A 16360-nucleotide genomic window follows, 5' to 3' on the forward strand; every position below is an offset into this window, starting at 1 on the left:
TTCGCTGTTTGTCTGTTTGTAATAATATTGAGGATGGAACTGAGAAAATAAGAATAACAGAATGGAAATGTTAAACTTCTTTTTTTTCGGCTTGTGTTTGTGTTCATATGTGCATTACAGTTGCACTCATCACGAATACCGAAGAAGGTGAAAAAAACTCTAAAGTAATCAAACTTTTTAATCAACTCAATGAGGAGAAAGAAACATTTCATAACAGCAAAAAATTGAATAGAGAATCTTGAATTGTTCCAAAAATGATGCTATTGGAGTTGTAATGCAGTTGTTGCGCATTGTTTCGCTAACAGATCCAATGTAAAACAAATACAGTTTCGCTTATTTCAGTCCTTACGTTTCTTCAGAGAGCTTACATCAACTTTATTATACTCTTTTACCTATGCCACACTGCTTTTGTTATTGTTTGCTCTTCAGCTCTCGCAGCATCGTTCAACATAATTTTCCCATGGAAGACTGCATCCAAATGGCAGGATTATTCTAAACATTTAATTCAGTCGCGGGCGGGAATAAAAACGGCTTGACAAGCTGCGGGCGGCGGAATAGATCAGATTTTTTCCTTCGTCAGCGTCGTCTTTGTATTAAAGTCTTTTAAGCAGGATTAGGTTCGTGAAGGCGTCTTGCATTGCTTGAAAAATGGAGTTTTACCTGTACGCAGGTAAAATTTTCGAGAAAATTAAAAGCCTTTACCAGTCTACCTTTGAATTTTCCGTTTCGTTTAAGCGATTTAAAGCAAACGCACACACCCCTACCAAGAACGTACATAACAGTGACAATGATGATGCTGATAATGATGATGACAACGATGTGAAGAATATGAAATTTAACACCGTGCATGGAGAAGTTTGCACTGTCAACGCAGTCCCCCCTCCATATTTGCTGGGCGTGAGAACTTCCTCCGCCTGTGCGATGACGGTACACAGTGTAAGACTTTTGCCAACATGCCAACTTTCTGCACCGGAACCGGGCCCGGCGGAGAACCGCCGCCATCCAGTGTATCGTACAACAAAAACAGATAGATAACTGTTTCAACATACGGGAGAGGGGAAGGGGGATTCGAGGAATTGTTCATGTGTGACACGTGGATGGATTCGAATGAGAAAACGCTTTTCGCGCGCTAGGAAAATAAACGACGCCGGTAGACGGCGGCGTCACTTGTCAGGGAAAAAGCGGGACCATATTTGCATCGACAAAAGACGGATGAAATTATTGTGTCTGCCATGGGAATCCATTTCAAGAACTAATTTTGTTCGTCAGTTCGGTTGGAAGCGAACAGCGAAACGAGAGGAGAAGGTTTGAATCATATTTTCGTTTAAGGAAAGCTTACCCGTTAGAGTGACGTGAATAGTGAGGCTGTACTGACCTGAAACGAGAGACGAAAGGAAATGTTGGTTAGAGAGTTTCATCTGTTGTTTATAATTGTGGAAACTTTTGAGTTTTGCTGTTAAAAAATCGTATTAATATTTGCAACTACAATCGAAATAGAATCTAGGACTGCTATTGCGAACTCAGGACTGAACTGGATTAATAATTGGTTTGGTATAATTTTATATTCTCTATTATATTCTCATATTCCCATATTCTCATATTCTCATATTCTCATATTCTCATATTCTCATATTCTCATGTTCTCATATTCTCATATTCTCATATTCTCATATTCTCATATTCTCATATTCTCATATTCTCATATTCTCATATTCTCATATTCTCTTATTTTCATATTCACATATTCTCATATTCTCATATTCTCATATTCTCATATTCTCATATACTCATATTCTCATATTCTCATATCCTCATATTCTCATATTCTCATATTTCCATATTCTCATATTCTCATATTCTCATATTCTCATAATCTCATAATCTCATATTCTCATATTCTCATATTCTCATATTCTCATATTCTTATATTCTAATATTCTCATATTATCATATTCTCATACTCTCATACTCTCATACTCTCATATTCTCATATTCTCATATTCTCATATTCTCATATTCTCATATTCTCATATTCTCATATTCTCATATTCTCATATTCTCATATTCTCATATTCTCATAATCTCATATTCTCATATTCTCATATTCTCATATTCTCATATTCTCATATTCTCATATTCTCATATTCTCATATTCTCATATTCTCATAATCTCATATTCTCATATTCTCATAATCTCATATTCTCATATTCTCATATTCTCATATTCTCATATTCTCATATTCTCATATTCTCATATTCTCATATTCTCATATTCTCATATTCTCATATTCTCATATTCTCATATTCTCATATTCTCATATTCTCATATTCTCATATTCTCATATTCTCATATTCTCATATTCTCATATTCTCATATTCTCATATTCTCGTATTCTCATATTCTCATTGTCCCATTATCTAAATTTTTCATTTTCTCATTTTCGCATTGTCTCATATTCACATGCTCATACTCTCATGAAATCATGTTCTCATAAGCTCATGTTGTCATATTCTCGTATTCTCATGTACTCATATTCTCATATAATCATGTTCGGTTCGGTTTTTGTCAATTTTATGTTTTGTTAAATCAGTTTTAATGTCATTTTAGCATTTTTTGCGTTAATGTGAAATTGTTTTATTATTTGTGTGCGACAAAAATTTATCTCTCATTTTCGAATCATTTTTTGAGACATTTTTGTGACAATCTTGTTAAGTTTTGAAACATTGCATTGCAAGAATTTTTTTGTACCATTTTTATGCCATAGAATCTTTTGTTGTTTTTAAGTTGTTTTGTAATTATTCATGATTTATTTTTCGTCAGTTTGTGCATAATTTGCGCTGTTTTTGGGTCATTTCCATAACTTTTCTAAACCATTTTTGTACCCTTTTCTGTATAACTTTTGTAAGTTTTTCGATTCCTTTTAAGGCAATTTTTTGCTCCAGTCTTTTTTCGAGACAGGAATGTGCATATTTTATGCCATTTTCGAATTTTTATTGTTTTTTTTTGCTCCAGTCGTTATTTGTGATAGTTTTGTATGTGATACTTTTTACCATCTTCAATTCAGTTTTATATCGAAAAATGAGTGCATATTTTTTGTAGAATTTTGGACTCGTTTTTGTGTCATTTTACAGATATTTTTGTATCATTCCTTGATCACTTTGGTGTCTTTTCAGTGCTTACATTTTATCATTTTTGCTAGAAAAAACAGGACAAAATAATTCCTTTCCTCTTTTGAAAGGAATATATTTTCTGACTTAAAGCTGATTAAAAATAAAATTCTTCCTAATTAATATAAAACTACAAAACATTTTATTCAAAATAAAAAAATAATAAATAGAATATATATATTTAAATCATTTTTGTACCAACTAAATGAATGGCTTTCGCTGTACCAATTACGAATCGTTTTCGTGTTATTTTCTGATGTTTGTATGTGACTGTGACTAATATTAGACATTTTGGCGTCATTTGTAAATATGTTTCTTTAATCATCAATATATTTTTTAATATAAATCTCCTTTTAGAAAATGATCGCCTCAAAGTCCTAGCGACGGCACCGTTTGCGGGTTTTACGAATAAGTACATTATTTGATAAGTTTACTACATCTTTCCCCTTTTCGGAAGAATGATGTAATTTCCAATTTTGTTACGTAAAGAATATTTTACATTTACGTTTTAATTTTGAGGTTTGTAAGTTTTCTATCTGCTATATGTTATATTTTAGGTTGTACAATTTGTATTTCAACAGCCGTTTCATTGATCCTCAATAGTGAGGTTTTATTTTTTTTCCTTATAATTGAAGATAACATTCAGAATATTATTCAAGAGAAGTGAAATACAGATTTTTTTTCGAAATGTACTGAAATATAATAAAGAATGACGAACAAAATTACAAAGCGAACAATGAAAAAACTAAAATACATTAAAGTAGTGAAGCCATAGAGTAAACTAAAAGAAAAAGAATTAGAAACCCCAAAATTGGTAAGAACACATATTCTCGAGGTCGAATATACTGAAGGTCGAATATTCTCGAGGTCGAATATTCTAGAGGTCGAATATTCTCGAGTTCGAATAATCTTAAGGTCAAATATTCTCAAGATCGAACATTCTCAAGGTCGAATGTTCTCAAAGTCAAATGTTTTCTAGGTCCGATGAAATCATGGTCGAATATGCTCGAGGTCGGATACTGTAAAGGTCGAATATTCCCAATGTCGAATATTCTCGAGGTCGAAAATCCTCGAGGTCGAAAATTCTCGAGGTCGAAAATTCTCGAGGTCGAATAATCTCAAGGTCTAATATTCTCGAAGTCGAATATTCTTGAAGTAGAATAATTTCGAGGACGAATATTCTCGAGGTCGAATATTCTCGAGGACTATAATTCTCGAGGTCGAATATTCTCGAGGTCGAATATTCTGGAGGTCGAATATTCTAGAGGTCGAATATTCTCGAGGTCGAATATTCTTGAGTTCGAATTTTCTCGAGGTCGATTATCCTCGAAGTCGAATATTCTCGAGATAGAGTATTCTCGAGGACGAATATTCTCGAAGACGAATATTCTTGAGGTCGAATATTCTCGAGGTCGAATATTCTGGAGGTCGAATATTCTTGAGGTCGAATATTCTCGAGGTCGAATATTCTTGAGGTCAAATCTCCTCGAGGCCGAATATTCTCGAGGTCAAATATTTTCGATGTTGAATATTCTCAAAGGCGAATATTCTCGAGGTCGAATATTCTCGAGGTCGAATATTCTCGAGATCGAATATTCTCGAGGTCAAATATTTTTGCGGTCGATTATCCTCGAAGTCGAATATTCTTGAGGTCGAATATTCTGGAGATCGAATATTCTTGAGGTCGAATATTCTCGAGGTCGAATATTCTGGAGGTCGAATACTCTAGAGGTCGAATATTCTCGAGGTCGAATATTCTTGAGTTCGAATTTTCTCGAGGTCGGTTATCCTCGAAGTCGAATATTCTCGAGATAGAGTATTCTCGAGGACGAATATTCTCGAAGACGAATATTCTTGAGGTCGAATATTCTCGAGGTCGAATATTCTGGAGGTCGAATATTCTTGAGTTCGAATATTCTCGAGGTCGAATATTCTTGAGGTCAAATCTCCTCGAGGCCGAATATTCTCGAGGTCAAATATTTTCGATGTTGAATATTCTCAAAGGCGAATATTCTCGAGGTCGAATATTCTCGAGATCGAATATTCTCGAGGTCAAATATTTTCGCGGTCGATTATCCTCGAAGTCGAATATTCTTGAGGTCGAATATTCTGGAGGCCGAATGTTCTTGAGGTCGAATATTCTAGAGGTCGAATATTCTTGAGATCGAATATTCTCGAGGTCGAATATTCTTGAGTTCGAGTTTTCTCGAGGTCGATTATCCTCGAAGTCGAATATTCTCGAGATAGAGTATTCTCGAGGTCGAATACCCTCGAGGACGAATATTCTCGAGGTCGAATATTCTTGAGGTCGAATATTCTCGAGGTCGAATATTCTCGAGGTCGAATATTCTGGAGGTCGAATATTCTTGAGGTCGAATATTCTCGAGGTCGAATATTTTTGAGGTCAAATTATCTCGAGACCGAATATTCTCGAGGTCAAATATTTTCGCGGTCGATTATCCTCGAAGTCGAATATTCTTGAGGTCGAATATTCTGGAGATCGAATATTCTTGAGGTCGAATATTCTAGAGGTCGAATATTCTTTAGGTCGAATATTCTCGAGGTCGAATATTCTTGAGTTCGAATTTTCTCGAGGTCGATTATCCTCGGAGTCGAATATTCTCGAGATAGAGTATTCTCGAGGTCGAATACCCTCGAGGACGAATATTCTCGAAGATGAATATTCTTGAGGTCGAATATTCTCGAGGTCGAATATTCTCGAGGTCGAATATTCTTGAGGTCGAATATTCTCGAGGTCGAATATTCTCGAGATCGAATATTCTCGAGGTCAAATATTTTCGCGGTCGATTATCCTCGAAGTCGAATATTCTTGAGGTCGAATATTCTCGAGATCGAATATTCTTGAGGTCGAATATTCTAGAGGCCGAATATTCTCGAGGTCGAATATTCTCGAGGTCGAATATTCTCGCAGTCGAATATACTTGAGTTCGAATATTCTCAGAATCGAATATTCTCGAGGTCGAATATTCTCGAAGTCGAATATTCTCGAGGTCAAATATTCTCGAGGTCGAATATTCTCGAGGTCGAATATTTTCGCGGTCGATTATCCTCGAAGTCGAATATTCTTGAGGTCGAATCTTCCTGAGATCGAAAATTCTTGAGGTCGAATATTCTAGAGGCCGAATATTCTCGAGGTCGAATATTCTCGAGGTCGAATATTCTCGAGGTCGAATATTCTCGAGGTCGAAAATTCTTGATGTCAAATATTCTTGAGGTCGAATATTCTCGAGGTCGAGTATTCTCGAGGTCGAGTATTCTCGAGGTCGAATATACACGAGGTCGAATATTCTCGAGGTCTAATATTTTCGAGGTCGAATATTCTTGATGTCGAATATTCTCGAGGCCGAATATTCTCGAGGTCGAATATTCTTGAGGTCGAATCTTCTCGAGGTCGAATATTCTAGAGGCCGAATATTCTCGAGGTCGAATATTCTCGAGGTCGAATATTCTCGAGGTCGAATATTCTCGAGGTCGAATATTCTCGAGGTCGAAAATTCTTGATGTCAAATATTCTTGAGGTCGAATATTCTCGAGGTCGAGTATTCTCGAGGTCGAATATACACGAGGTCGAATATTCTCGAGGTCTAATATTTTCGAGGTCGAATATTCTTGATGTCGAATATTCTCGAGGCCGAATATTCTCGAGGTCGCATATTCTGGAGGTCGAATCTTCTCGAGGTCGAATATTCCTAAGGTCGAATATTCTAGAGGCCGAATATTCTCGAGGTCGAATATTCTTGAGGTTGAATCTTCTTGAGGCCGAATATTCTCAATGTCGAATATTCTCGAGACTTTATAGATCTGCTTAGTAAAATTATAGTTTTTCGAAAAACCTATATAGAATACGATTAGTATTGCAAGAAACTGCACAAAAATTTATATAATTTTTTTTACATTTCTTAATAAAATCAAAACACATCTGCAATAAGCTAAAGAGTTTCATCGTACACTTGCACAGGTCAGAAAATACTTTTCATAACTGCTCATCAAAACTAACTTCCTCGAAACTGTACATGTACTGCAGTACGAAAATTTCTGAGAAGTTCAACATATCGATGCTCCGAAATGTGACAACACCCACAAAATCCGACGAAAACTACATTTAATTAGCAACCAACTTTCAGTATGTGACAAACATTCTGTTCTAGCTTGCTTCCGCCAGAGGAAAACCATTCGGAGTCTAATTAATTTTGCGATATTTAAACTTCACATAACGAGGAAACGCTCCCCCCCTTCACCCAACCCGCTGCCACGTCCCTGAACCGCAACAAAAAGATTACATACCATATACCAAAAAAGCAGAGGAAACTGCCATTATTGTGCGGAATCATTGTCAGATTGAGTGTTTTCTTCTTCTGCTTCGGTTTGTGTTTCATGGTTATCCGGTTGAGGAGAGAGAAATAACTTTCTGCTGGCCAACTTTGCCCTCACACGCCCTGCCAGCTGGTGCGGATCGGACGAGGACGAACCATTTGTAGGTTACGGAGATAGAGCTTACTTTAGCCTGCCTGCCGGCCTCCACCAATGGCTCATTTTCTGTTTGTGTTTTATTAAAACTTTCCGTGAAACTTTTTTCCCGCCCACTATCTGTCCCTCAGCATGTGCAACGTTGTTAGCGAGCTTAAAAAGTACAAATGGAACAGTTGCTCCGGTGGACTTTATCTTTTTGTGTGGCTGCCTCGGAAGCGAGTGAGTCCAGCGGTTAGTCGGGGATAGTCGGATTACGGTTTGTTATGGGAAGCACTCTCTGGTGCAGTTTGGTGGGGGTGGAAAGTTTGAAAGTTAGCCGGAAGGGGAAGATCTCGCGTGGTAAGAAACAAAGTGGGCAGCTTAGAAAGTTCTTCACAGGTTGTAATTGAATTTTCACTTCACTTCTGATCTGGTTTGTTGCAAGTGGCTGACCAGAGAGAGAAAACGAAAGCATCCCGAGAGTGCTTCAGTAGTTCAAGCATTCCCACACAAACTTGCCATTGATTGCTCAATTTGGCAAATAGGTTGTAAACCTTTTCAAGCGAGGAAAAACTGCTCCATAGTTGAGGAAAAGTTTGTACATTCTAGCGGAAATTGCATATGAGTTTTTTCCGATTGCCCTCCTAGTCTCAATTGGAAGCTCCAAGTTTTCAGAAACATCTTCGTTTGCCAGCATAGAGAACTTGTACTTGTAAGCTCACTTCAATTATCTCAATGCTCCTGTCTCGATGACTCGCTACGTTAAAGCACGTTCCTCCAATCATCATATTTTCAAAAACAAAAAAGTTAAACAAACAAAAAGCCACCTTTGGGGGGCGCTTCTCCACTGTGCCTACTAATTACTATTCGTTTACATACGACACCCCACACGCAGCCGCCAACATCAGTGTCGTTGTCGCTCGCAATTTTACATTATTTCATGCGTTACTTAAAATATCCACAATCCCCGGTACTGGCGAGGGGCGGCTGTGAAAAATATTTAACCTCCGCTGCCACAATGCCGACTGCACAAAAGTAGCAGGCAACATGCCATTAAGATTTCCCAGGGCTGTCGTGGCATGGTGCTATGCAAAGTCGCTGATTAAATTGTACAAATTTATTCCCCTAATTAAGCGAAGGATGTTGTTGTGCGCCGGAATAGTGCCACGTTGTGAATCAACAACAAATTTGGGATGATTTATTTTCACCAGCCTTCGAAAGCAGTTTCGTTTCGGCCCTGTTGAAGATTGTTACGTCAGGGGGGCACAAAAAAGGTTGGTTAATTGGATACGTATCGAGGTGAAGCTTCTGCCACTATTGACACTCGACAGTGTAGAGTTATCTTTCGAGCCGGATCAAGCATGACGCAGTTGAATACAACAAATGTTGTATTTTAAAAAAAAACGGGAAGATTGTGCCGGAGCTCGAAACTGGAATAACGAAGCAAAATTGCAAAACCAAGCGGAGATGGAATTTAAATTTAATTAAAACATTACCAGGTTACATACTGTATACTGTGATGCGAAGCAGTGGGAAGACTAATTAAAGATATTACGGTTAACTGGTTCTGGTTGGGTTCTCTTTACCATTGGTGACATAAGTTTTTCGAGCTTATCCGTCTGCCGATTTACGTTGCGACGTGACGAGTGGACAGTATCCGGGTGTATGTTTTGACAATAAAAATGTTTTGAAGTGTGATATTGAGGATTTCAGAAAGGGTGTGAAATGTTGGTTCCCGTTTAGAATGGTTTTGCCTTGAAAGTTTGCTTTGTGCTTTGAAGATCGTACGAGATTATTCCGAACGTTATAATTCAAGTGCTAGCTTTTCATCTCCATACACGCCATGTTTTTTGCAGTAGTATTCTGACCAGAATGGATGGAACGATCCGACCTCGACATACGTGTTTAGAAAAACCGTGTTATTTTGAGAAACCGGGACTCCGTGTAAAAAAAGGACCGTACAAAAAGAAAATCTGCTGTACATGTTCCAGCCTTTTCAAAAGTACCAGCCTCGAGCAGGATTTGGATAATACTCTTCGGATATTTCGAGCTTGTTTTGAATGTTGATCTGAGGGTCACTCGTATTTTGCGAGCTTTTTTAATAAGACACTTAGTTTTTCGACTGCCCCACTGTACGATCGCCATAAAAAGTCCCGTATTTTGGATGTTTTATAGAATTGTTGTTAACTTCTCAAATATGGCAGGTTCAGACCATGCTACCTTGAACTCTAGAAAAACATACACTTTGAAATTTTCCGATTGTTTAGATTTCTATAATAACCGATGAATGATTTTTGTTAACATCAAATTCCCCTTACAAACCACCACAACTCAAAATTTTTTTGCGTTAAGTTGTTTTCAAGTGTCGATGGCTTTTGAATAGGTAAATTGTAATTCCCAAAACTGCGAAAGTTAGATCCGAACAGCTCAAAACACAACTTTCCTCGTACCTTTAAGAGTTTAAAAATTTAAGATTAAATTTAAGAAATTTAAGAGAGTTTAAAAATTAGAAAAACCATATGACGAAAAGAAAGAAAGAAATGGAAAACGTTTAAATATTATAAACTAAAACAAAATTGAGCAGTCAAGATATGAAAAAACCTAAAGAAAAAGTAATGGTTTAAAAGATTGTTTATAAGACACGACTGCATAGTTAACAGAGAATTAAAATAGTCTGTCTTGTAAATGTATTTTTTCCGCCAATTCACCTTGCTGCGCTAAAATCAGCAGGCTGTGAGTCGTGGCAGTTTCAAGTAAGAGTCAACTGTCCACTTACTGCAGTAATCGGCTTTTGGATTCGAATTGCATTTCTGCATGCTAGCTTTTATACGTGTCTACTGAGAGATAAACTTCCCGCAGGCGTGTCTTGTGGCCTCGTGGACCAGCACGAGGAGAACAACAACAACAACAAATCGGTTATGAAGTCATATCATTTGTATACTTTAGCGTCGAATGTGCTGAAGGTTATTATTTCAGCTCTGATTGGTCGAAACGTGCGCTCTACATTTTTCAATAGCATCACTATTTTCCGTGTTTTGGTGGAAGCGTTGCTAATTTTACCAATCTACAATCTGTGACTGCTGTGAGAATGGAGAAAATCCGTTGAAAACTGACTGTGTTTTAGGCACTCGAAAGCGGACAATTTTTGTGATTGTTCGATCTATGAGGATGACACTTTCAAAATTTTTTTTCTCAAATTTGTAACTTTAGAACCGTTTAACCGATTTGGAATCTTTTGGCATCAAATTTCAGTTCTCTAATGGGCCTTTTGAGGAAAAATATCAAACTGCATCTTAGCGAACGATAACAATGCGAAAAATTTGATAAAAATCGGTTTTTGCTGTTTTGGAGGAGTTGAGACCTAGGACACCCTATCGTTCGAAATTTTGGTAGATTTCTCGGGAAGTTTTACATGAAATATCAAGTTTTCACGAAGTTATATTTTTAATCTTAGCGACAGAAATTTTATAATCTCTTATATCCACCATAACTACCAAGCGTCTCTATTGAAATAAGCTGCTTGTTTTTTTTAAGTTTTTAAAGTTTTTCAACTAGTTGAAAAAGTTCATTTGGCAGGCCAAAAGTTAATTGTTGGTTCCGACTTGGGGCTATTTTCATCAATCTCGATAAAAGTCTCTAAAAAATGCATTTTTACAAAATTACCAAACTAAACTGAATTTTTTTTTAAAGAAATAAATTAAGAGAAAGGAAAAGTTTTTTGGTAAAGTTATTGACTTACCTAATTTATTGGCCAGCAAAAACAACGAAAACCCACACGCATCTCCATCCAAAAAAGCAACTGAAATGCAATATTATAATACAAACCGTATTTTACCGTTTTGAAAGGTTTCCAAGACCCTACAGGCTCTAGCGTGTAAAATTTCCATTGCAGTAACTTTTTTCAATGGAGACGCATGGTGATTATGATGGACATTGAAAATCAAAAAAATCTATCCTCGAAATAAAAAAAATTTACCTCCAAGGAAACTTAACGGAATCCAAAAAAAAATCAAACTCTAAGGTTTCCTTGGTCTCAAAGCCTGTTAAACGGCAAAAAACGGATTGTATCTTACTTTTCGCATATTATTGATATATAAAGTACAGTATGACATTTATCCCTGAGAGGACAATTCATAAACTTCAATTTAATGCCAAGAGATACCAAATCGGTTAAAGGGCTCAAAAGTTACAAATTTTCGAAAATTGAAAATCTTACGAGCAACCCTATGACAGAAAATATCGTCGTAATGATTAAACATAAAAAATACGAGTCAAAAAATGTTTGATAAAGAACAACTATATCGATTTCGAGTATGATCGGAACGAAAACATTTTCGGATTGTTTTTTGTATGGAAATACTAAATACTTGAGAAATTAAACAACTGAAAAATTAAAAACAAAAAAACGCACGGTCGAAAATTCGAATATAAAATTATAGGCCAAAAAATTTGAACGGAAGATTTAGACAGTCAAAAAACTAGAAGCAAAATGCTTGAAAAAATCAAATTTAAAATTCTAGTTAGAGATGAAAACCCGCTTTTACCTTACTCTGCTTTTTATTTTTATTTGAATTAAAAACATTTGGTCGTCCTTAAAAGGATGGTCGGTTGTATTTTTTACAACCATCTCAGTAAGAAATTCGAATATAGATTTACTTCGATTTGTTACTGGAATTGCACTGCATTGCAGTCGCCTAACATTTTTGCACCAACGAGATGCTTTGCCACGTAACTCTCAAATTCGATTGTACAGAATAGCAATGTGACGTTGAACAAAGCTGCTTCCTATATGATGAAAAAACCCGTGTGATTGTCTAAAATACCTACGGAGAAGACTAACGCCAAAAACGAGACGGTGCGGTGTAGGTGATGGAATGAAAGCTGTGAAAAAAAAGGAAGGACTACGTTGCACACTGATTGTAAGTATATAGACGAAAGTTATTAGTTTTTCGACAACTATATAACCGTCCACAAGAATACGAATGTCACGTCGATACCTTCCATGAGTTCGTGTTTCCTACAGATAGATTATCAACGTTATATATAGTTTTCGGTATAACCTCATCGAGGAAACAATAGAAGTGTGGAGACGTTAACGTGGATAGAACTTTCGTAGCTCTCGTAACATTGTGTAGTCGGCTGAGATACATCAATGGGAGGTTCTCTTCGGTAGTTGCATGATGATTTGATGAGGAAATGTTCGAATATTTCAGTCTGTCTTAGTTTAGTCGCAGGTCCGGTATCCTTGCGTGCTCTTTTGTTTTCGGTGGTATATCAAACAGAACGAGTTCGAATGGCGTAATAATTTTCGCGAAGGTTATCAATTATGAACTTGTAGGCGCGATATTTGTTATTGTGAACCCGGTACTCGAACTCAGCGCATCGTTTACCAAAACGAAACCTGCTGCAAACCCTACCCTTTTCTCCAAGATCCCAGTGATTTCTCGTGGAAGTGCAGAGGTGTTCTCGGCTTCCAATAAAGCGAATATCACGTCAACATATTCCTATACACACTCCTTCTTTGACCTGCATTCGGATGCGACCGGTGCTGGTATTGCCTAACATAAAGATTAAGATCACCAGTTTTTACACATTGAGGATGAATGCTAGTCCCAAGCATCATCCATTGATTCTCTGTGTAACTACAGCTGATCTGGCAATAACGGAGTAGCAACCGCGGGCGGTCAATCATGCTCATGCTCATGCTCAACTATATAACCGTCCACAAGAATATTGCTTAGATGGCACCTGAGAAAAATCACAACACCACTGGCACTTCCTTTCGAAATCATTTATTCGTAGTTCTACAACAATGTGGAGCTCGCGCGTCTTGTATGATGAAAAAAACTCGTGTGAATGTCTTAGATACCTACGGAGAAGACTAACGCAAAAAACAGGAGGCGAGGCGTAGGTGATGGAATGGAGGAATATGAAAAAAAAAACGAACTGCGTTGAACACTGTTTGCAGGTATACAGACAAACGATGTGCGCGAAATACAATAGTTTTTCGTCAACAGTAAAGCAGCAGCAGTCAGCAAACATATCGTTAAGAAGGCACCTCGAGATAGAAGTGTTTCTCACTGAATGCAATCATATTTTGAGTATCAAACTGGCTTGAAATTATGTTTGGGCCTTTTAATAATATGTAAAATAGAATAACCCATGCGATACAACTCGAAAAAATCACTCGACAACTAATTTAAAAGAAATACTGCCAGAAGTAACAGGAAAACGAGAGTCATCCTCCGTCATATGCAAATGGTAACTCTAAATGACCAAAAAAAAAGGAACAAATTTGTCAAGTGCCGCTATCGCGACAACACCAATGGCACTTCTAAGCGCCCCAAAATATTTTATTTGAAGTTGTTAAACAGCGTGGATGGAATTGAATTTTGCTGTGACAGAACAATGATAACTGATTCGATTGAATAATTTCGAGGCGCTTGAAAGTACCATTGGTGGATCGCAATAGTGACACCGAAAAGTTTGTTTAATTTTACCGTTTAATTATTTTACTGGTAAATTAATGATGATATTCTAATTCTGTTATTATTCCTTCACACGCTTCAGGCAAGCACATATTACAAGTGAACACGCGTTACCAGCACACGCACAACTATTAGCAATATTTCGTTTTGTTAAGTCGGAATACTAAACAGCGGAGAAGGCAACAACGATCCTGTCTTCTCTGAGGTTCAATTCCAACAGTCTGTGCGATTTGACGTTGAAGTACCAATATGGTTGAATATCAAGAAGTCGTGAATCTCGCCATGAGAGAAAGCAAAGAGTATAGCGAAAGATTTTCCGAATGAAGTCCGAGGACGTTTAAAGACTGGAACGCGCAAAAATTGGTCGACTTCAAATTGGTGTATTTCTGTTGAAAATGCATTAAAAAAAACTATGAAATGTTGCATTTGGAAGTTAACTGTATATACAATGGTTGCTAAAATGAGTTTTCACCGGTTGCTCTCTAGTTTTGAAAATGGTGTCTAAGCAAGAGGAACAGCGTGTCAAAATTTTGCTCACGCAGCAAGAGGATCCGACGTTCTCTCACGCCGAATTGGCAAAAATTCTGGGTGTTGCCGAATAGACCATTACATATATTTTGAATATGTTTGGGGAGCGTCTGTCGACAGCCAGGAACCCTGGAAGAGGCGGCAAATGTAATTTGGACGTGGCAGCGACGATGAAGAAAGGTGGCAGCGAATTATAAGCGGAATCCCAACCTCTCCATCAAGTACGTACTGGCAAGCTCATTTTCTCCCATACTCATGTGCAGTGGACCAAGAAACGAGACGGGTTGGTCCGGAAAACTGTAATCTGCTTACAAAGTTCGACCGTAGGTGACGAAACTCATGTGAAGGTTGATTTCAAACAGCTTACGTGACAGGAATTTTATACCGTACCAGGAAAAAGGAAGGTGGCCTAAATTTTCAAAACCATCAAACTATCAAAGTTCCCGAAAAAATACTGTTGCTGTTCTGGTCGTACTTGGCAAGCTGCCACTATGGGAAAAAGGCGATCGAGTGGTACGAAGCGAACAACGTGTTTGTGGTACCCTGAAACCACAACCCTCCTAACCGCCCAGATTTTCGCCCTATCTAACCATATTGAGACTTGGTCAAACGGAATATCAAAAAAAAAAAAAAAACTAATAAATTCATCGAAAACGAGCAGCAGAATAAATCTAGTTGGCGTTTGACGACGAATAAGGTCGATAAGACCACTGTACAAAATTTAATGGAAGGGGTTAAGTGGAAGGCACGGTAGTTTGAATTTGGCAAACCAAAATAATAAACGAATATTTTTTCATTTAAATATGTGAGTTGAACTACCAAAATAAAAATATGAAGATTTTTGTATTATGGATTCTGACTGGGAGAAACGATTTTTTGTCGACCAATTTTTGCACGTTCCAGTCTTTATACGCCTAACGCGGAGAAGATGTTGGTTTTTCTATAGAATTTTTTACTATACAAATTCGATTCGCGAATGCTTTCTGTTGAAAGAAATTGTGTTGAATTTATCTATACTTGGCGTTAAGCAGCTCGCTCCACACACCAATTCATCAACGTTTTCAGGTATTCCTGTAACTATATGCAAACACTTATATTCTTCAAATATCAACGTATCGGCAGCACTACAAGAGCATACCCGCAACCTGTGGGCAGCATCGTTGATGAAGATAGAGAAGAGTAGCAGACCCACGTTGCTACCTTGAGGAACTTGTACACAGGTAGGCATCAAATACATTAGATTACAAATTAGATACAGCTAGCGAATAAAGCGTCGTTCATAATCATCTCAAACAACTTACAGCAGAAAATGATCCCACGATGTGATATTGCGTTAATAACCTTTTTTAGGAAATAGTAACAGATACGAGAATTTCCAACGGTCAGGGAATTTACCGCTGAAGGAATACCATCAGGTCCAGCAGTATACGAAGCTTTAACCTGACTCAGTGCAACGACACCATCTATAATAATGAGCGGCAGTCGAAATGAAAGCACTTCGCGGGGAACTACATTGTTGGCTAGACTAATTTGTTCAGGAAAGAGTAGTACGTGAAGCTTTCGGAGACTTAGTATTTTTTCTATGAAGCCTTGCGTGTGTGCATCAACCTTCCGAGCTGGCTAGGGGCATCAAAAATCACAAGAATGGTTGAAAAGCTATAATCTTTCATATTTTTCCAGTTTAAGTTCCTGGGTAAACCTGTGTT

At 37.4% G+C, this 16360-nt stretch overlaps 2 protein-coding genes across 20 annotated transcripts in view; both read right to left on the minus strand.

Moving 5' to 3' along the window:
* LOC129718965 (peripheral plasma membrane protein CASK) overlaps positions 1–16360 on the minus strand; it is a 692936-nt gene that overhangs the window by 223652 nt on the left and 452924 nt on the right. The gene's annotated exons all lie outside the window — the stretch shown is intronic.
* Positions 1–16360, minus strand: part of LOC129718967 (uncharacterized) — a 296333-nt gene that overhangs the window by 104928 nt on the left and 175045 nt on the right. The window contains exon 3 of one of the 2 annotated variants that reach the window (XM_055670253.1): positions 1340–1375. In XM_055670253.1, the coding sequence (XP_055526228.1) occupies positions 1343–1375 (33 nt within the window). In that variant the 3' untranslated portion in view covers positions 1340–1342. Of the gene's footprint in view, positions 1–1134; positions 1376–16360 lie in introns of those variants that run through there. The other variant, XM_055670252.1, reaches the window with a different exon arrangement.

Source organism: Wyeomyia smithii, chromosome 1 (genome assembly GCF_029784165.1).
Source record: "Wyeomyia smithii strain HCP4-BCI-WySm-NY-G18 chromosome 1, ASM2978416v1, whole genome shotgun sequence".
Classification (NCBI taxonomy): Eukaryota; Metazoa; Arthropoda; class Insecta; order Diptera; family Culicidae; genus Wyeomyia; species Wyeomyia smithii.